The sequence below is a fragment of the Carassius auratus genome, unplaced genomic scaffold, assembly GCF_003368295.1.
Source record: "Carassius auratus strain Wakin unplaced genomic scaffold, ASM336829v1 scaf_tig00216072, whole genome shotgun sequence".
In the NCBI taxonomy this organism is placed as follows: Eukaryota; Metazoa; Chordata; class Actinopteri; order Cypriniformes; family Cyprinidae; genus Carassius; species Carassius auratus.
The window spans coordinates 84,179-105,533 of NW_020528393.1; the positions used below are offsets into that span (position 1 = coordinate 84,179).

General features: G+C 35.3%; 1 protein-coding gene across 1 annotated transcript; it reads left to right on the forward strand.

Annotated features, from left to right (window-relative positions):
• Window positions 1-3,655: 3,655 nt before the first annotated feature.
• LOC113097030 (NACHT, LRR and PYD domains-containing protein 12) lies at window positions 3,656-21,224 on the forward strand. The gene is made up of 13 exons (XM_026262265.1): window positions 3,656-3,689; window positions 3,769-5,593; window positions 10,492-10,662; window positions 12,336-12,506; window positions 12,823-12,996; window positions 13,156-13,326; window positions 13,489-13,659; window positions 13,848-14,018; window positions 14,220-14,393; window positions 15,276-15,449; window positions 17,096-17,269; window positions 20,035-20,205; window positions 21,002-21,224. Exons 1-13 carry the CDS (start codon window positions 3,656-3,658, stop codon window positions 21,222-21,224), a joined length of 3,804 nt encoding a protein of 1,267 aa, XP_026118050.1.
• The last annotated feature ends 131 nt before the right edge of the window (window positions 21,225-21,355 follow it).

The window sequence follows — 21,355 nt, forward strand, 5'->3', positions numbered from 1 at the left end:
TGCAAAAGTACAAATTTATTCACTCTCTCACAGCATTTTTTTTTTTTTTGGTCTGGGTGATACAATACTAGTGTTATTGGAACAATAAAGTGTTATAATTGTACACAACTTTTTACATTACACTGAATAACATTTTTTTTTTTCATTGATTTGCAAAACCCACATTCAGTCAGTGTTGTTCTTTCCCCTCCTTTGTCTCCTCTGTATCATTAATGTGAGACCAGGCTCTCATGTGTCCAGCTCTGTGTCTGTGAAGAGTGACCGGTCAAAAGATAACATGCCTAACTTCAGTGAGAAATAAAAGTCATCTACCAAAAGATACTTCATGTGTTTTACATTCTAGTATTAATCTACATGGGGTATGTGATAGAATTTGACTGAAGAAAACTTGAAATAAATTATTGACCACTTTATTAATGGCCTTTATTGAGTTTATTTTGGAACTTTTTCAGTAAAACAATGATATGGGCAATCACTAAGAGACATGCATGCAAATACAGCAGAGGAAATAAAGATCATGCAGCTGAACAAGTGTATATATCCATCCATAGTCATAGTAGGATGAAATGCACAGCTATACTGTATCTAATTATCATTTGCGGCATTATAATGTTTAAATTATACTCAAATACATTCTCTTTAATAGAGTTTCTCTCTGTTCTTTGTGTCATTAGTGTAAGATCAGGCTCACGTGTGTCCAGCTCTGTGTCTGTGATGACTGACCGTTCAAAAGATCACATGCCAAACTTCAGCATGAGAGAAAAGCCACCTCCCAAAAGGTATTTCATATATAATTTTTTTAACCTTTTCAGCGGTATGGTCCCACATATGGGATTATTATTTCCGTGCCCCTGGGAGTATGGTCCCACATATGGGATTTAGAACGTTCGGTGATGTCACATAACTGTCAAATTCATTTTCAGATGTTGTCTGGTGCTGAGCCAGAGAGAGACATGCACAGCTCTTGTTATATTATCACATCTATGCAGTTTTATTAACCACATAATGCATATTTTGGGTTTCAGACATTTAAATACACATAAATACTAGTAAAACAATACATTTAGAGTTTGTAAAACACATACATATGTCTATGGAAGCAACAATAACAATCCATTCAAATTTAATTTGCAGATGTTTTTGATTCATATTAGATACACACAGAGTAAGTAACTATAAAGTTCACTCTATTCATCACCCTGTTCACCCGCCAATTATAACTTGTATTTCGGGAGAAATTTATGAATTCACATGCTGTAAATCTGACTGACAGCCAGGACTCTGTGAACTGCAGCACAAAAAAAAACATGATGGCGCCCATCTCAGATTACAGATCATGATCAAGATCATTTAGAAAGGTTTTTATACAACAAAACACACTCATTTACACATATTTGTGAACCGGGATATCAGATTGTTCATGACATGGTATGCAAGTTTGTGAATATTTTAAATAAAAAAAATGAAATAAGTGATCCATCCGTCATACAGTGTTATTGTTGACGCGGTGAGGTTTATCTGGGTATTTAACATTTTCACATACGCGGTTAAAATATTCAAGCAGACCCCCCACAGCCTTTAAAAATTATATATATATATATATATATATATATATATATATATATATATATATATATATATATATATATATATATATTAATATTATTAGGCAACTGTTATTTTAGAATGTATCGCCTTATTGTTTACATATGTCATGCTTGTCACGTGACTCACCGCAGTCCTTCCACAATAGCTGAGAATGAATGATGTATCAATTTTACTTAATTGTTCCTGTTTTATTTAAAAATATTCACAAATGTGTTAAGTATATTATGAAATAACTGATATTCCGATTCTAAAATATGTGTAAGTGAATGTATTTGGTAGTTCAAACACCTTTATGATAACATACCATATTAGTTGATCTATATCGGGTGATGAGTGCTGCCATGTTTCTTTGTGCTGAATCCGAGCTGTGGGAATTACATCACATACTGTAAATTCATTCTCTCTTCCCATCATTAAAGTATGTTTCTGGTGAACAGAGAGAAGAATAGAGTAAACTTTATTTTTAACTAGCTAAACTATGTGTTGTTTAATAATAATAATAATAATAATAATAATTATTATTATTATTATTATTATTATTAATATTATTATTATTATTATTATTATTATTATTATTATTATTATTATTATTCTGAAAGTGAACTTATCTTTTAAAGTAAGGATGCACCGAAAATAAAAATTCTTCACTGGGCCGAAGGTGGAATACCGAACACTGTTGTTTCCATATATTTTGCAATTTTTTTTTTTTACAATTTCTTATATTCAATAGCCAACATTTGCTTTTTACTGTTTTACTTTAGCTTCTCAAAGAAAATTTTTTTATCACAAAACTATTAACATTTTTTTACTTAACACTGATCATTTTTGAACATTCTAGCAGACACTATGCCACCATAGCAAAATTTAACTTAAAATTAATTAATAGTAAAATAATATTTTTTGACCCCCTTCTTGAATCAGTTATGTATTTTTTACTGTACAAATGCAGCATAGCTGAGCAAAAGATAATTCTTTTAAAACACTATTACAAGTTAAAATATTACAGATTCCAATTTGAACACTTGTGTAAATGTGTTATAAGAAATGCATTAGCTGTTGTTATTATTATTATCATTATTATTGTATTTTTATTTTATTTTGAAAATGCACAACAATGTTACTGAGCAGATGACAAGAAACACAGTTTCAGCTCAGATTTTCGACGCACTTTGGACTTTGAACCCTGCCTTACAAGCAGTTCTGCGGAGCTCGTGCAGCTCTGTTTGAATTCATATAATTAGTGCGTGTTTTAGAAATCATAAAGTTCTGAATTTTATTTACTAATTGTATGAGGCCATTATTTGAATTATCATACAGTATCATACATACATTCTCATCGAAGACATGCAATGCAGTACTAGACAGTCTTTCTCTCTCTGTGCTTGTAATGATTTTTGAGTCTTTCTCTGACAGTTTTAAATGCTTCCACACTGCTGACATGTGTGCTGCATTAGTGCGTGCCTCTTTTTGATTGTCACATTATTGTTTAATACAATTTATTCAGTCTTTCCGCTTATTCGGCCAAACACCGAAATAGATATATATTTTTTTTGTTGTTGCTATTTTTGGCCAAAGGATTTTGGTTGTAATATTTGGAGTATCCCTATTTTAAAGCTAATGCTTTTTTCTTCTCACTGTTAAAAATGTTTACAATAGTTTTTTTTTTTTTTTTTTTGCCTGTAAATACAGTATTTTAATTTATTTATTTGTTAACAGGCTTCAATATGAGACATTAAATTCATATTTCCAGACTCACAGGAAGCATGAGACTTTCAAAGACAATCTTCCAGGGATTTTTCGGGTAAGCAAACATTAATGTTTCTAAATGTTATCAAACACAAACAATTTGGTTCAATTTATTTATTTATTTTCGCTTTCTTTGTAGGATCTTGAGAGCAAAGTAATCACATTCTTGAAGAATGAGTTCGAAAAGTTTAAGAAAATCTTACAAAAGGAGAACTTACAGTCTTTAGTGAAGGACTTTAATGAGAACAGATGCATTATCAAAGAAGCAGCTCTTGATCTCACACTCTACTTCCTGAGAGAGATGAAGCAAGATGAAGCTGCTAATACTCTAGAAGGTAAGAGACTCATGACCATCTGTCACTTATGAATCTATTAGAGAAAGTGGACTGAAACTGTTTTTTTTTTTCTGTTTAGATAATCTTATTTTCATTCATGAGCTAAAATGCAGCCTGAAGAAAAAGTATAAGTGTGTGTTTGAAGGAATTGCAAAGCAAGGTGACTCTACACTTCTGAATAACATCTACACAGATCTGTATATCACTCAGGGTGGTAGTGAACAGGTCAATACTGAACATGAAGTAAGACAGATTGAAGTTACTGCCAGACGTCATGAATCACAGGAAATACCAGTTGAATGCAAAAAGATGTTTGAAACACCTGAACAAGACAAGCAGATCAAAACTGTACTGACAAAAGGAGTTGCTGGAATTGGAAAATCTGTCTCTGTGCAAAAGTTTGTTCTAGACTGGGCTGAAGGAAAAGAAAATCAAGATATCAACTTCATATTTCCTCTTCCATTCAGAGAGATGAACTTAAAGGAGAAAGAAACACAAAGTTTGATGGACATTATAAATCAGTTTTTCCCAGAGACAAAAGGACTGAATCTTTCAAGGAGAAATAATTTCAAAGTCATGTTCATCCTTGATGGATTGGATGAATGTCGTCTTCCTCTGAACTTTGATGGTAATGAGACGTGGTCTGATGTAACATCACAAGTCTCTCTGGATGTTCTCCTGACAAACCTGATCAAGGGAAATCTGCTTCCTTCTGCTCTCATCTGGATCACCACCAGACCAGCAGCTGCCAGCAAGATTCCTCCTGATTATATCGATCGGGTGACAGAGATACGAGGATTCAATGATGCACAAAAGGAGGAGTACTTCAGAAAAAGATTCAAAGATGAGAATCAGGCCAAAGAAATCATTGATCATGTTAAAAAATCTAAGAGTCTCTTTATCATGTGCCACATCCCAGTCTTCTGCTGGATTTCAGCCACTGTTCTCCAGAACATTTTAGAGGAAAGAAGGAGTAATGATGTGAGAAATCAGGCTGATGACTCCTTGAGAACACTGCAGAAATCAAATACTGAAGACACTCCCAAGACTCTGACACAAATGTACACACACTTTCTCCGCTTTCAGATCCAGCAGAGCAGACGAAAATATCATGGAGAATATACATCAAATATTTCCTGGGATGAAAAGGCTATTTTTTCACTGGGAAAACTTGCATTTCATCAGCTGGAAAGAAACAACCTGATCTTCTATGACACAGATCTGGAAGCCTGTGGTATTGACGTCTCTAAAGCATCAGTGTATTCAGGCATGTGTACCCAGATCTTTAAGGAGGAAAAAGGGATCATTCTTGGCACCACTTTCTGCTTTGTTCACTTGAGCATTCAAGAGTTTATTGCAGCTCTTTATGCACATCTGTTCCTAGACATCCAAAAGCAAAGTGTGTTTGTTCAAGACTCTATGAAACAGGAAAAACATGGAACCATGATTGATTTGCTCAAGACTGCAGTGGACAAGGCCCTTCAGAGTGACAGTGGGCAGCTGGATCTTTTCCTTCGCTTTCTTCTTGGTCTGTCACTCCAGTCCAATCGGCTACTCTTACGAGGACTGTTAACTCAGCATGACAACAGTGACCAGAGCAAAAAGGAAATAGTTCAGTACATCAAGCAGAAATTTGAAGCTAATCTGTCTCCAGAGAGATCCATCAATCTGTTCTACTGTCTGAATGAACTGAATGATCAAACTCTGGTGAAAGAGATTCAGACTCACCTTAACAAAGGAAGTCTTTCTTCTGCTGATCTTTCACCTGCTCAGTGGTCTGCTTTGGCTTTTGTGTTGTTGACGTCAGAGGAGGAAATGGAGGAGTTTGAGCTCCAGAAATTCAAGAAATCAGATGAGTGTCTCATTAGATTATCAGCAGTCATCAAAACCTCTAAAAGAGCTCTGTAAGTAATTAAAACGTTTTTTAATGTTATGTTATGATTTAATAACATTATTTTTTGGTGAACTAACCCTTTAAGTTCCGTATCGGTTACAAATGATCATTACTCCCCTATAAGGCCCTAAATGGTTTAGCCCCTGCGTATCTTACTAGCCTTATACCACGTAACAATGCATCACGCTCGCTAAGGTCACAAAACGCTGGACTTCTGGTAGTTCCTAGGATAGCAAAATCCACTAAAGGAGGTAGAGCTTTTTCACATCTGGCTCCCAAACTCTGGAATAGCCTTCCTGATAATGTTCGGGGTTCAGACTAGAGGTCTTCACAGTGCACCCAAGACCCATCAACACACCTATATATGACCAAAAACTAAAGAAAAAAATAAGACCATGTTTGTTTGGAAGCCAGTTACATTTTTATTTATTTAATTTTTAAGAATGAAATCATTAACCTGTTGAGTTTGTTGATAGTCTGTGTAGATGGATCACTGAACTACAGAAAACCAGTAAAAATGTCAGTTTGTTTGAAAAAACAAAAGGGAGAGAATAAAGAACCCTAAATTCTAACACAAAGAACCATTTCAGAATGAAAGGGTTCTTCAGAATGCTATGGTTTTAAATAAAACCATTACTGCATGTAAATAACCTTTAAAGACCCATCTTTTTGTAAGTGTATGCATAACAATTAAAATGAGAGCACTATTGTAAAAAAATGTTTTAAATAATTAACTGTCTAATGTCTGACTTGACTCTTAGTAATATATTTTGCCCCCAAAACATATCAGAATCAGAATCAGAATCAGAAAGAGCTTTATTGCCAAGTATGTTTGCGCATACAAGGAATTTGTTTTAGTGACATAAGCTTCCAGTACACAGAGACACCAACACACAGACAAAAAAAAAAAATGTAGTCAAATAAATAAGTGTATAAACAATTGTGCTATAAATGATAATGGGATAGGATTGAAAAAGATGCAGGGATGTACTAGGATGGAGGGGTAACAAATAAATATAAGGATGTTGCACTTTTGTTTGCATAAGCATAAGTGGGGAACATTTAACTGTTCATGAGGTAGATTGCCTGGGGGAAGAAACTGTTTTTGTGCCTTGCTGTTCTGGTATTTGTGGCTCTGAGACGCCGGCCAGATGGCAAAAGTTCAAAAATGGGGTGACTTGGATGTGAGGGATCCAGAGTGATTTTCTGAGCCCTTTTCCTCACTCTGGATGTATACAGTTCTTGAAGGGTGGGCAGAGGAGCACCAATAATCCTTTCAGCATTCCTAACAGTTCTCTGTAGTCTTCTGATGTCTGATTTTGTTGCTGAGCCAAACCAGACAGTTATAGAAGTACACAGTACAGACTCAATGACGTCTGAGTAGAACTGTTTCAGCAGCTCCTGTGGCAAGTTAAACTTCCTCAGCTGGCGAAGGAAATACAACCTTTGTTGGGCCTTTTTTACAATGGAGTCAATGTGATTGTCCCACTTCAGGTCCTGAGAGATGGTGGTTCCCAGGAATCTGAATGACTCCACTGCAGTCACAGTGCTGTTCATGATGGTGAGTGGGGAAAGTGCAGGGGGGTTTCTCCTGAAGTCCACGATCATCTCCACTGTTTTGAGCGTGTTCAGCTCCAGGTTGTTAAGACTGCACCAGACAGCCAGCTGCTCAACCTCTTGTCTGTAAGCAGACTCATCACCGTCCTGGATGAGGCCGATGACTGTAGTGTCATCTGCAAACTTCAGGAGCTTGACAGAGGGGTCTTTAGAGGTGCAGTCGTTGGTGTAAAGGGAGAAGAGCAGAGGGGAGAGAACACATCCCTGAGGGGCGCCAGTGTTGGTGGAGCAGCTGTTTGATGTGAATTTCCCCAGTCTCACTAACTGTTGCCTATCTGTCAGAAAGCTGGTGATCCACCGACAGATAGAGCTAGGAACAGAGAGCTGGGTCAGTTTGGTCTGGAGGGTTGTTGGGATGATGGTGTTGAAAGCCGAACTAAAGTCCACAAACAGGATTCTCACATAAGTCCCTGTTTTGTCCAGATGTTGCAGGATGAAGTGCAATCCTATGTTGATTGCATCATCCACGGACCTGTTTGCTCGGTAAGCAAACTGCAGGGGGTCCAGTAAGGGTCCAGTGATGGATTTCAGATAACCCAGAACCAGTTTTTCAAACGACTTCATGACGACAGACGTTAGAGCCACAGGTCTGTAGTCGTTAAGTCCTGTTATCTTGGGTTTCTTTGGGATGGGGATGATGGTGGAGCGTTTGAAGCAGGAAGGTACTTCACACAACTCCAGGGATCTGTTGAAGATCTGTGAAAAGATGGGGGCCAGCTGGTCAGCACAGATTTTCAGACAGGCTGGTGTAACACCATCTGGGCCTGGTGCTTTTCTTCTTTTGTTCTTCTTGAAGACCTGTCGCACATCATCTTCACAGATTTGAAGAGCAGTAGGTGTGGAACGGGGGATTGCAGGAGGTGTTAATGGTTGTGCAGGGAGATGGTCAGAATGGGTGTTGGGGGTTTCAAATCTGCAATAAAATTCATTCAGGTCGTTAGCAAGCCGTTGATTAGCCTCAGTGCAAGGGGATGGTGTCTTGTAGTTTGTGATGGCCCTCAGTCCTCTCCAAACTGAAGTTGAGTCGTTGGAAGAAAACTGGTCTTCCAACTTTTTAGCGTAGGTCTTTTTAGCCGCTCTGATCTCTTTGTTCAGTGTGTTCCTGGCCTGATTGTACAAGACCCTGTCCCCATTTCTGTAGGCATCCTCTTTGGCCTGACGAAGATGTCTGAGTTTTACTGTAAACCATGGCTTATCATTGTTGAATGTTAAATAAGTCCTGGTAGGAATGCAAACATCCTCACAGAAACTAATATAGGATGTTACAGTCTCTGTGAGTTCGTCCAGATCGGTGGTAGCAGCTTCAAAAACACTCCAATCAGTGAGATCAAAACAAGATTGTAAATCCTGCTCCGTTTCGCTGGTCCATCTCTTCACAGTCCTTACTACAGGTTTAGCAGATTTAAGTTTCTGTTTGTAGGATGGTATAAGATGAATCAGACAGTGATCAGAATTTCCCAAAGCTGCTCGTGGAACAGAGTGATATGCGTCCTTTATTGTGGTGTAGCAGTGATCCAATATATTACTGTCTCTGGTGGGACATGTAACATGCTGTCTGTATTTTGGCAGTTCACGGGAGAGATTGGCTTTATTAAAGTCCCCCAGAATGATTAAAACAGAGTCCGGGTGTTGTTGTTCTGTCTCTGTGATCTGATCAGCAAGTTTCTGTAAAGCTGAGCTCACGTGCGCTTGCGGATGGATGTAAACACTAACCAGAATGAACGAGTGAAACTCCCGCGGCGAATAGAACGGCTTGCAGTTGACAAACTGCATTTCTAGATCAGGACAGCACATCTTCTTTAACACAGTTACATCTCTACACCACCGCTCATTTATGTAAAAGCATGTCCCGCCGCCGCACGATTTCCCCATGGATTGTGATTCGCGATCCGCTCTGAACAGCTGAAAGCCCGGCAGATGGAGCGCGCTGTCCGGTATGGCGTCATTCAGCCAGGTTTCCGTGAAACACAGAGCAGCAGAGTGAGAGAAATCCTTATTTGTCCGAGAGAGCAGAAGGAGTTCGTCTGTTTTGTTAGGTAGAGAGCGGAGATTTGCCAGATGGATGCTAGGCAACGGCGTTCGAAATCCGCGCTTCCTGAGTCTGACGAGCGCTCCCGCTCGCTTCCCCCGTCTGCGCGTCCTGAAGCGTTTGATCAGCGCCGCCGCTCCTCCGATAACAACGTTCAGTAAAACGTCTGAATAATTTAAATCTGGTAAAAGATCTTGTGGTGTGTTCTGCCGAATGTTCAGCAGTTCATCCCTGGTGAAACTGATCGTGTTTGTTAAACAAAAAACAGGAAAAACAAACAAAAACAGTACAAACACTGGAGAGCCAAGCACTGAAGCAGCCATGCGCGGCGCCATTGAGTACCAATATGATTCGACTATCAGATGAATAGCTGCAAGATTTTAAAACTCCAATTCGACTATGAAAATCCTTAGTCAGGGAAACCCCTACCATATACTAAATAAAGAAAAATGTAATTTCAGTATTTCCTCTAGGACTTTTTCCAACTGTGGTGGCCCATGGACCACACGCCCTCCCCACCCAAGAAATACTTGTACTCAAACGAAAAAATTAATTTATTTTAACTAAAAAACACAAGCAAATAGTAAGTAATAAAATAAGAACAAATAAACAAATGGCAAACAATAACAATATACAAATAAAATAATAAATAATACAACAATACATTATTTTTTTCGGGTAGGCCTAACTATAATATTTAGGTACAGAATTACTTCAGAAACTGAATAATCGTCATCACTGGATATAGTCTTCACTTTACAAATAAACAGTAATGACAGACTGCAGCAGGTTTATTTAAGCTGATGTCTCTTTAAGACCTCATGCATAGATCTAATATACTGTTAACGGTTTACATTCACTTGATAGCCTATATTCCAACAATTTATAAAAAAAAAACAACTATGTGTACGTAAACACTTGCCAAGAAGGGCGTTTTGGGTGTTGGCATACAGAAAATGGTCTATAAAAGAGTGCTGGAGCACTGTATTGAATTCTCTTTCACTTTAAATTGGCAAGGCTCAAAACAATGTGCAAATGATACATTCTGTCATCTTCCTGTAAGCGCACCATCTGTGGGAATGAGTAGAACTATCCTAAAATACTAATACTAATATACAGAGATTACAGTTTTTTTATATATATATCTGTTATTGTGGGTCATCATATTCATGGAAAATAATATAAATATATTAATGATAATATTAAAAAAAAGATTGTATACGTTTTACCTAATTCTTTGATGTCATTTATTTCCTCTGTAGGTTAAATGATTGTAATTTAACCGACAAAAGCTGTTCAGCTCTGGCTACAATTCTTGGATCAGATACCAATCTGAAAGAGCTGAACCTGAACAACAATAATCTGCAGGATACAGGGGTGAAGCTGCTCTGCTCTGGACTGAATAACATGCAGTGTAAATTGGAGATACTGAGGTAAGTTCTATGACAACAGACATTGAGTTCAACCAGAACTTACAAGTTGTGTGGCAACAGATGATTTAGATATTTTTACTGTATAAAAATGTATTATTCAGGCGCGATTCGTCTATATCTAATAGTTGAGCTAAAAGCAATTAACTAATAATGATTAAAGTCTTAAAACCAGGCCACATATTACAAACCCAATTCCAAAAATGTTGGGACAAATTGTGAATAAAAACAGAATCCAATGATGTGGAAGTTTCAAATTTCAATATTTTATACAGAATACAACATAGATGACATATCAAATGTTTAAACTGAGAAAATGTATAATTTTAAGGGAAAAATAAGTTAAATTCATTTCATCAATACATCTCAAAAAGTTGGGACATGGCCATGTTTACCACTGTGTGGCATCCCCTCTTCTTTTTATAACAGTCTGCAAACGTCTGGGGACTGAGGAGACAAGTTGTCCCCTTGGAATTATAAGGTTCTATCTGACATTTTTGTCAATTGTGTTATTTACATTTTCTTATTCTGTTTCAACGTATATACATTATGTGATAGATTTTTAATGTTGTGTAATTAATGGGACTTTTTATTTAAAAAATAATAAGGTTCTATCTACACAGTCGAATGGAACACAAAAACTTTGAAGTTCAATATCTCAAAACTACTTCGAATGCAGATACAACCTTATAATTCCAAGGGGACAAAGTTGCTCAAGTTTAGGAATAGGAATGTTGTCCCATTCTTGTCTAATACAGGCTTCTAGTTGATAAACTGTCTTAGGTCTTCTTTGTTGCATCTTTCTCTTTATGATGCGCCAAATATTTTCTATGGGTGAAAGATGTGGACTGCAGGCTAGCCTTTTAAGTAGCCGGATCCTTCTATGCAGCCATGATGTTGTGATTGATGCAGTATGTGGTCTGTCATTGTCATGGTGGAAAATGCAAGGTCTTCCCTGAAAGAGACGACGTCTTGATGGGAGCATATGTTGTTCTTGAACTTGGATATACCTTTCAGCATTGATGGTACTTTCCAGATATGTAAGCTGCCCATGCCACATGCACTCATGTAACCCCATACCATCAGAGATGCAGGCTTCTGAACTGAGCGCTGATAAAAAACTTGGGTTGTCCTTACCCTCTTTAGTCTGGATGACATGGCATACCAGTTTCCAAAAAGAACTTCAAATTTTGATTCAGCTGACCACAGAACAGTTTTCCACTTTGCCACAGTCCGTTTTATTGTAAATTATAATTTGGGTTTTAAACAGTTGCTGTCCTATTGTTTGTTGAGTCAGAATTTAGATCAGGATATATATAGGCCTATTTTTTTTTTTTTTTTGAGGGAGCAGATGGGGATGGTCCTATAGTTGTATTTTAATGTTTTAAACCACTGATTTTTATTTATTATTATTATTCAGTTTTGTCCCATTTAGTTCCAAAGGTTAAATGTTAAATCATTTCTAGGTTGCTTGTATGTTGTGGATCATGCAGACCAAAGACTTTTAGATATTTGAAACGCTGAAACTGATGTTTATACTTAACATATTAAAGTTATCTCTGCCTCTATAGTTTTTACAGCTAACTTTCAATACATTTGTACAACAAATGAAATATAATTTGTATTATTCAGATACTTTTTAGAATAGTTGTAATTTATTTTTGTTTCTGTTCTAGACTTTCAGACTGCAGTATCAGTGAAGAAGGTTATAAAGCTCTGGCTTCAGCTCTGAGATCAAACCCTTCACACCTGATAGAGCTGGATCTCAGAGGAAATGACCCTGGACAATCAGGAGTGAAGGAGCTTCTTGATGTACCACAAAAACCAGACTGTAAACTAATACTGAAGTGAGTGTCTTAAAATTATTAAGTTCACTAATTTGGATGGACACTATGAATCAAATTCTCTTTATGCTTATAAGCTAATCATCAGCACCCACCCCCCCCCCCCCTCAATTCAAACATTGGTTATAGCATCACTTAGCCGTTAAAGGCAGCAAATACCCTTAATGTTGTCACTGTGGGGAAGGCAGTATTGAAAGTATTATTCTGGTTGAATACCATCTTTACGTACATTAGCTGGACTCTTTAAAGAGGAATCAAGCTACAAAAGGCATACAATTTTAAGATTATGTGATATAAATTGATAATATATTTTGTTTAGATTTTTGAAAAGTCCTGCAGCAGAGCAAGCGTGTGATTATCTCACTGAAGTTCTGGGTACAAGTCCATTATTACTGAAAGAACTGGATATGAGTGAAGATAAATTAGGAGACCTGGATGGAGAGAAGCTCTCTGCTCTTTTGATGGACTCTCATAGCAAAGTGGAGAAAATTAAGTGAGTCAACATTATTTTATACGTTATAGCTAATGTTTGTTTATTTATTATTAAATACTGTCTGTCATGTGTGATCCAATATAAAGAGATATTGGTCTGATGTATGTTGAAAATGTGCAGAATAATATATATATATATATATATATTTTTTTTGTTAAGGCTGAACAATTGTAGGCTGACAGAGAAAAGCTGTTCAGTTCTAGCTACTGTTCTCTCCTCCAAAACCATCCTGAAAGAGATGAACCTGAACAACAGTCGTCTGCTGGACTCAGGAGTCAAAGAGATCTGTGAGGGACTGAAGAATCCTGTGTGTGAGCTGAAGATTCTTAAGTGAGTACATTTCACCAAGAGCTACACTCAACACAAAAATCCCATATCACATACTATATATATATATATATATATATATATATATATATATATATATATATATATATATATATATATAAATAAATTATTATTATTTTTTTTATTATTATTATTTTTTTGAAGACTCTGTAAGTGTGATCTAACAGAGGAAAGCTGTTCAGCTCTTGCTTCAGTTCTCCGTTCAGATTCCAGCACTCTGAAGGATCTTGATCTGAGCAATAATAATCTGCAAGATTTAAGAGTGAAGCTGCTCACTGATGGACTGAAAGAAAACTGTAAACTACAGAAACTCAAGTAAGTTGATTTCTAACACATTAAAGGTGTCTGGATATTTTGTTTGTGCTCATATTCATAATTTTTTACATTAATTTGTACAAGGAACAAAATTCACTAGCTTTTCTTTTTAGCAGTTATTATTAGTCAAGACATTTCTAGAATAACTGTTAAATCAGCTCAATGTAACATTTTAATTTCCTTTCTAGACTCTCTAACTGCAGTATCACTGAAGAAGGTTATAAAGCTCTGGCTTCAGCTCTGAGATCAAACCCTTCACACCTGATAGAGCTGGATCTCACAGGAAATGATCCTGGACAATCAGGAGTGAAGGAGCTCACTGATTTACTACAGGATCCAAACTGTAAACTAATACTGAGGTGAGATGTGTTGAAATACTTAAAATGTATGCAGTACATTTAATTATATAAAAATTATTTTAGAAATACAATATGTTGCTGCATGAAAGTTAAAGTGTTGTTATAATAAACTACAGGGGATTTAAGCATTTTTTTTCGATTGTCATTGTACCTTAAAAGGTGAGAGCTGAACTGAATCCTGCTTCATTTTCTCTTCTGCAGGTTTCTGAGTTCTGAAGCAGAAGAAGCCTGTCAGTATGTGAGAAGAGTTGTGAATAAAAACCCATTACTTGTGAGAGAACTGAATCTGAGTAAACATAAACTGGACAGCACACATAAAGTGAAGCAGCTCGCTGCTCTACTGGAGGATAAACATTGTAAACTGAACATAATTCAGTAAGTATATATGTAATTTTCATTTTTGTGCAGTTATGTGTCTTTATAAAATACTTTTCAAACGTAATATTCGTTTTGTCTTTCATTTTCATAAACTGTTGATGATTAATTATTTTAATATATGTATTCATTTAACAGACACTTTTATCCAGAGCAGCTTACAAACTAGTCTCATACATGAAACTTCTGTAAATATAAGAGTAAATTTAGACCAATAATTCTGGCGTTCAGAATAATTCATCTACAATAAAAAGGAAAGTGGTTCATGCAGCTGATTTCATTTTTGTTAATGAATGAAATTTCTGAAATTTAACTTACTGGTTAACTAATTAATTTTGTTATTCTATTAAATTCCTGATCACAGTTTCAGGTGGAGTGAACTATAAAGTTTCAGTTTACTTGTTGTAGCCTAAGCAGTCACTCACCTTGCTCCAGCATCAGCTGTTTTGGCATCTGTCCACTTCCTCAACACCACCAACATAATACAAGTATATTGCAATCCACCCTTATCTTCTAAGCACTAGTAGTCCTGAGCGTATATCAGAGCTTGAGTTGAAGCCACTTTCTTGAGTCACAATACTTAGTATTTGATACTAAAATAATGTTATCAAAATGCAACATCATCGGTTCACCAGAAGAAAAAATAATGTTTGGAAATTTTAAACACTATTTACATGTGGTTGGAAGCAGAGAAATACACTTTCATGAATCCAATTTACTTTTATGACCAATTTATTATTTACAAATAAAATTAATTCTGCTTCTGTTTCATGAATGAGGCTCAATGTTATCAGCAACAATCAAAGATGCCATTGCTGAAAAGTAGGTCTTAAGATAAATTGAATAATAATTTCCTTTTTTTTTTGTTTTCTTTCTCTGCAGGATGAATAAAAACAGTATTACTGAAGAAGGTTGTGCTGCTTTGACTTCAGCATTTAATTCAAATCCTTCAAACCTGACAGAGCTGGATCTGAGTGGAAATAAACTAGGAAACAAAGGAATACAGAATATTTGTTTGCTTTTGGAAAATCCACAATGCAAATTGGAGAAACTGAAGTGAGTATTTTCTATTATCCTTTTTTATAGGTATGTGTGTATTTAAACAATCTGTAAAGCATGAAATCCATGCCAAAGGGAGTTAATCTATCCAGTAGAACATGCCTGCTTGATTAATTGCATCATTACATGGACAAAGGCAAAGGAGTTTAAAATTGTAGATTTTTTTTGTAATCACTTTTTGAGAGTAACTCAGTGGGAGCAATATTGAGTACAAATGTTTTTTTAATGCATTGATCAGTTTTGTTAGCTCTTCATGTACTCTAGGGGTTGTGCTTCTATATCTGCAACAATATTTAAAGAGCACTTGTAGCTTTTCTGAAATACATGTGTGAGTATATATTAGAGGTTGAACAACTTCTGATTTTTTTTTAAGTCGACTTTTATGTGAAGAAAGTCGAGTCGAAATCGTTTGTCATTAATGAAAAAATAAGTTTGGAGCTGTAACAAACCCCCTGTGCACAGCTATGGCAAATGACACAGTGCTGCCCACATGGCTATTGCTCCTATAACAGCCCATTTTCATCAGTTCTTTTGGCCTTGGTTTGCTTTATTTCACACAGATTATATCTCACAGTAAAGATTACATTTATATGAATGCATTAGTGAGAGCGATTGCATGTGTGAATTATTTCTACATGGCAGCATCTCTCTAGTAGTAGTGAAATTGTGGAATTTAGTTAAGAAATATATGCTTGAACTTTTATGTTTCAATGCTATTTTATTGAGAAATCAAAGAACAGCTTTGACAGTACATTTCTGCGCTGAATGATTCTGTGCATGAGTGATCTGCGTGTGACATACGAGCTGCTGTCTGTAGCCTTCGAGTGTGCATTACAGTGAAGCAGCACATTAGATTAGAACAGCGATTATGTTTTTTTAGTTATATTTGAGTATTTTTAACAATGTTTTTCAGTAGTACTGCCATAACTTCTGCTGTGTTCTCAAAATCTTTTCTAATGGCTTCTTCTAAAATAGGTATAAAAAGATGTATAAAATAATTGACACTCTGAAATGTCAAATGAAAAGTCATGCTTGTGAATGTGGCTCAGGATGATAAGCTTCTTCCTGAGTATCACTGTCAGACTTGTGCTCGGACTGATATGGCAAAACTGATACCATAGAAAGTTATTACTTTGTAAATGAACATAAAAGGGGCCCTTTAATATACTTTTGTAAATACATTTTTGATTAACTGAAACACTACTACTAGTGAAATGGTATTTTCAATTTATTTTTATTTTTTTTTAACTACTTATTGTTATCTTTAAATATTGTGTTCAATATTTGGAAATTCAAATTAAACAAGTCTTACTTTAGTATCATTAATATAATATTATAATTGTATTACCATTTTATATTGGTATTTATTCTATACTTACCTTTGGAATATTTTAATTTTAAAGTAAGGTTGTTTTAGCAAACAACAAATAAAATAAGTTGAAGTTTTCTATTCAATTTTTTTTTTCAGTTTTGCAAATATCAATATGAAGGCACAAATACACTTTTTTGGAAGTTTTTGTGACAATATATTTTTCTATTTAGGTTTAGATTTTTTAAAAGCAACATTTTGCTTTATGGATTTGTATTTTATTTAGAGTAGAACATGCTGTACTTAATATTAATCTCTTTTTTTCCATTTACAGACTTTCAGACTGCGGTATCAATGGTGAAAATTACAAAACCTTGATTTCAGTTCTGAGATCAAGCCCTTCACGCTTGACAAAGCTGGATCTCACCGGAAACTATCCTGGAATATTAGGACTACAGTGGCTCTTCAAATTACTAGGGGGTGCAATGAGTAATTCAATAACAATCAGGTAATAAAAGCATTCAATTACTTCAAGCTGCTGTTAATGAGTAGAATCACTGAAGAAAAAAAAACATAACAAGACAAACACATGAAATACAACTGACTTCAGCCACAGCCTTAGATGAAATCAACTGAAGATTTAAACGATCAACAAACAGCTTCACCAACTTCACACATTACTAACCAGACTGACTTTATTTCTGTCAGATCAGAGAACAGAGATCAAAAGATCTTATTGAGAATTAAAGAGATTTAGATGATAATGTTACTGTTTCGTTTAGCGTCACCATTGTGGAGATCAGTGTTTGCTTTAGTTGGGCTCCTGACCATTGACTTTTGCACTTTAAATTTTGTTTTATTGCTGTATTTGTATCTTTATGATGCATCTGTTACAGCAGTATTAAACTGACTTAAAGTGTTGCTATAATAATCAAATATTAATTTGGTGTTGAAATATTTGAGTGAATGACACTTAAATTTTGTAAGATTGAAAAGTAGTGTGATAACCAGTATTTATGGATTTAACGACTAGTTTTAGTTAAAAAGTATTTCGGGCAGCAGTTCCCACAACACTCAAAGAGAGAAATCAACAATCAGCATATGAATCTCAACAATGGTGACAATCAAAAGGTTCATGATGCAATGCATGCTGGGTACCAGCACAGGATAAAACTCATCCATGATTCCCAGCATGCATTGCGGCATGAATAAATTATGCCCCTGAATTGTTCACTTATTTTCTTGAATTCTTATGTGCTTATAATTTTGCATTTGTTTTAAGTTTTAGTAGCATATGTTGTGATGTTCAGAACTGATCTGTTTATTTATTTTGTGGATTGTCACCATTGTTGTGATTCATATGCTGATTCTTGATGTTTCTGTCTAAAGTTCAGCAAAGGTTTTTTTTTTATTATTATGAGTGAAATTTTCTTAACAGTCTTTCATAACTTATGGCTCAGCAGTGTTCCTTCTCATGCTGTAGTTTCAATAAGAGAAGAGACACGGGATTAGATCAGAAATAATAGTATTTGTTCTTGTCAATCTATAAACAACAATATCAGATTTTTTTTCTTCTGTGTACTTTTGTTTTGCTATAACAGGTTCCAAAGGCGCATTGTTACAGCATGAAAAAAAAAAAACCTTAGTTGTTGAAAAGTCACGTTCAAGAGCCCAACTAAAGTAAACACTGATCTCCATCATGGTAGTGAAAAAAACACCTAAACCTATTTAACTCTCCATAAATTCTTCTGTAGACATCTGACAGAAATAAAGTCAGTCTGGTTAGTAATGTGAATCTGGTGAAGCTGTTTTAGTAGTTGTTTAATCAGATCTTGAGAGATTTTATGTATTCTTTTATTCAGTTGATTTCATCTAAGGCTGTGGCTGAAGTCATTTGTAGTTCTTGTGTTTCTCTTTCCTTCAGTGATTCCGCAGGTGTTTATCACTAATGCTCAATCATCAATTAATCACCGAATTATCTCATTAACTTCACTGATTCAGTGTTACTCTAACACTCTGTAGTGTGCACACATTATAAGTGTTCATTTAAAACTGAGGATTTTCTTGTGGGGTTTAAAGGGTTAAAGATTTAAGATGAAGAAAAAACAGCATGAAACATAATTTAACAGTAATAAACTGTAATTAATTTACAGGAAACAAACTGTAGAAAAACAGTTATTTACTGCTGTCAGTAAATAACTGTTTTTATACTGTTTCTTGCCGTAAATTAATGGTTGCCAGCAAAACAAAGTGTTTTCTACAGTTTTTTGCCGTCAAGTCAAGGAAAAACAGTAATATACTTTAAAATGTAAACGTCAGATTTACCAAATGAAAAAAAAAGTTAATTTAACTAAAATATTTGTGAACATTCATAGAAAAAAAATTAGGCAAAGTCATACACTGATAATGAGAGTAAATACTGAACTTGACTGTATTAATATGTGTTTGCACAAGAGAGATCGTTTAGTTTAATGTAGTTTTATTGTTCACCATTGTGCTGTAGAGTAGAGCTGGTGCTTCAGTCAATGATGAGCCACAAATTCTGATTTTCTGCTGTTTTATATAAAGGCAGTAAATGTGGAGTCGCTGATACAGTGATGATCTCTGTGTTAAGTACTTCAGCACATACATGTGTGCTATAGCTGACAATGAGCTGCAGTGATTTGAGTAAAAGTCATGTATTTAGTTCCTTTATTACTGCACATTAAGTGTAAGAAATATTCCTTCTCAGTGGACTCAAATGAAATAAGTTCCTAGTACTAACATCGTAGGAATGCTAGTTTTAAAAACTCGAACTGTTTGAAGCAGTGGGAGTGGAGTTAATTTCCATGGTAGAATTTACGGTAAAATACTGTTAAAAAATAAGAGTGGTAAATTAATGGTTAAGAGCTGTAAATTAACAGTACTTTACTGGCACCCCTGCTGCCAGAAAATTACTGTTATTTATCGGAATTTTTTTTTACAGTGCATATTAAAGGGGGCAGATTAGTTGATGTGAAATTGAATAACAGGTAGAGGAGTTGCTACAGTCACAAACTTGAATTTCATGAGACTGACAAATTTTGTGACACAAACAATCATTACAATTTTGATAGATAATTAATTAAATAATTAATTGATTTATTCCCTGATTAGGTATTTTCTCAGTAAAACTAAATGGAATTATAACAATTGACTTAAATATTACACTGGACTCATGATGAGGATGGGAGATGCAAAAGGTATAAAATTATAACAGTTATCTAATCTAAACTTCTATTCTAATTTCTGTAGCTTTTTGAGTCCTGCTGCAGATGAAGCGTATGAGTATCTCTTTAACATTCTGGGTACAAATCCTTTACTGCTCCAAGAACTGGATCTGAGCACAAATAAACTTGGAGACCTGGACTGGGAGAAACTCGCTGCACTTCTGCCGGACTCTCATTGCATAGTGGAGAAAATAAAGTAAGGGATTATGATTTTAGACAATAACATTTTCTAATCTATTAAGTGTGTATCTGCAAACTTCTGTGATTTAAGGAAGTTATGGTAACTAGTGTTGGGCGATATGGTAATTCTTCAAATCATCATATCATGAGCCCATGAGATCTATGATACACGATATTATCGTGCATGTGTGGAGCAAGAGAGAGACTCTTTGTTCTTGTCATTGCATAACTATTTGGTTTTTTAACATGCACAGGTGCTTGAGAGAGAGCCTATGGAATCACCAATAATCGAAAAAATATAATTTGAAACATACTGATAAACTAATGTTAAATATAAAAATACTGTATTTAAAACAGCTAGTTCATATAGTCGGACACAACTGTCATACCACACGTCCTGTGACAAATGTACCGCATCTGCGCACAAAATCAGTTTCGAGCATCCAGTAATATAATCACACATGTCTTGTGGAGCTTTCGGAGAATACTTTCATTTGTCATTTTAACTGTTTGGAAACAGAGCGTAAATGTGGAAGTCCTTCAAACCTTTATTATCCTGTTGCGACCTCTATTTGTTTGATACGTCTGACGTCACGTAGGCCTGCGTCCATGTCCAAACGCTCTATCAGTTACCATGAGAAAACAAAAAATGGTGCTAATATAAACTCACAATGTGATATAATACTACAGAGAAAGTTATTATCTTAACCTTTTACTCCATTCCAATGTCCCAGATAGCCAGACTATGAATGTGCAACCCCTAGTATATATGAATATCTGATAATAACAAATAATAATGTTTTTGTGTTTAGGCTGAATAATTGTGAGCTGACAGAGAAAAGCTGTTCAGTTCTAGCTACTGTTCTCTCCTCCAAACCCAACCTGAAAGAGATGAACCTGAACAACAGTCGTCTGCTGGACTCAGGAGTCAAAGTGATCAGTGAGGGACTGAAGAAATCTAAGCTTGAAATACTAAAGTGGGTACATTCGCACATCGTGGAAACACAGACCATTACTTTAATGGCAGGAATATAATAATGAAGTACTGTATGATTTAGTTATTTGGACAAATTTGATCAGCACACACACACATATGTTTATTTATATATATATATATATATATATATATATATATAGTTTATTATTTTTTTTACATTTTCTGTAGA

Excerpts from the sequence above, each read along its gene's own strand:
- LOC113097030 (XM_026262265.1), top strand. The coding sequence starts at position 3,656 with ATGAAGCAAGATGAAGCTGCTAATACTCTAGAAG. Across the intron at positions 13,660-13,847 it reads TGTAAACTACAGAAACTCAA|ACTCTCTAACTGCAGTATCA; the intron begins GTAAGTTGATTT and ends TTTCCTTTCTAG. Across the intron at positions 14,394-15,275 it reads TGTAAACTGAACATAATTCA|GATGAATAAAAACAGTATTA; the intron begins GTAAGTATATAT and ends CTTTCTCTGCAG.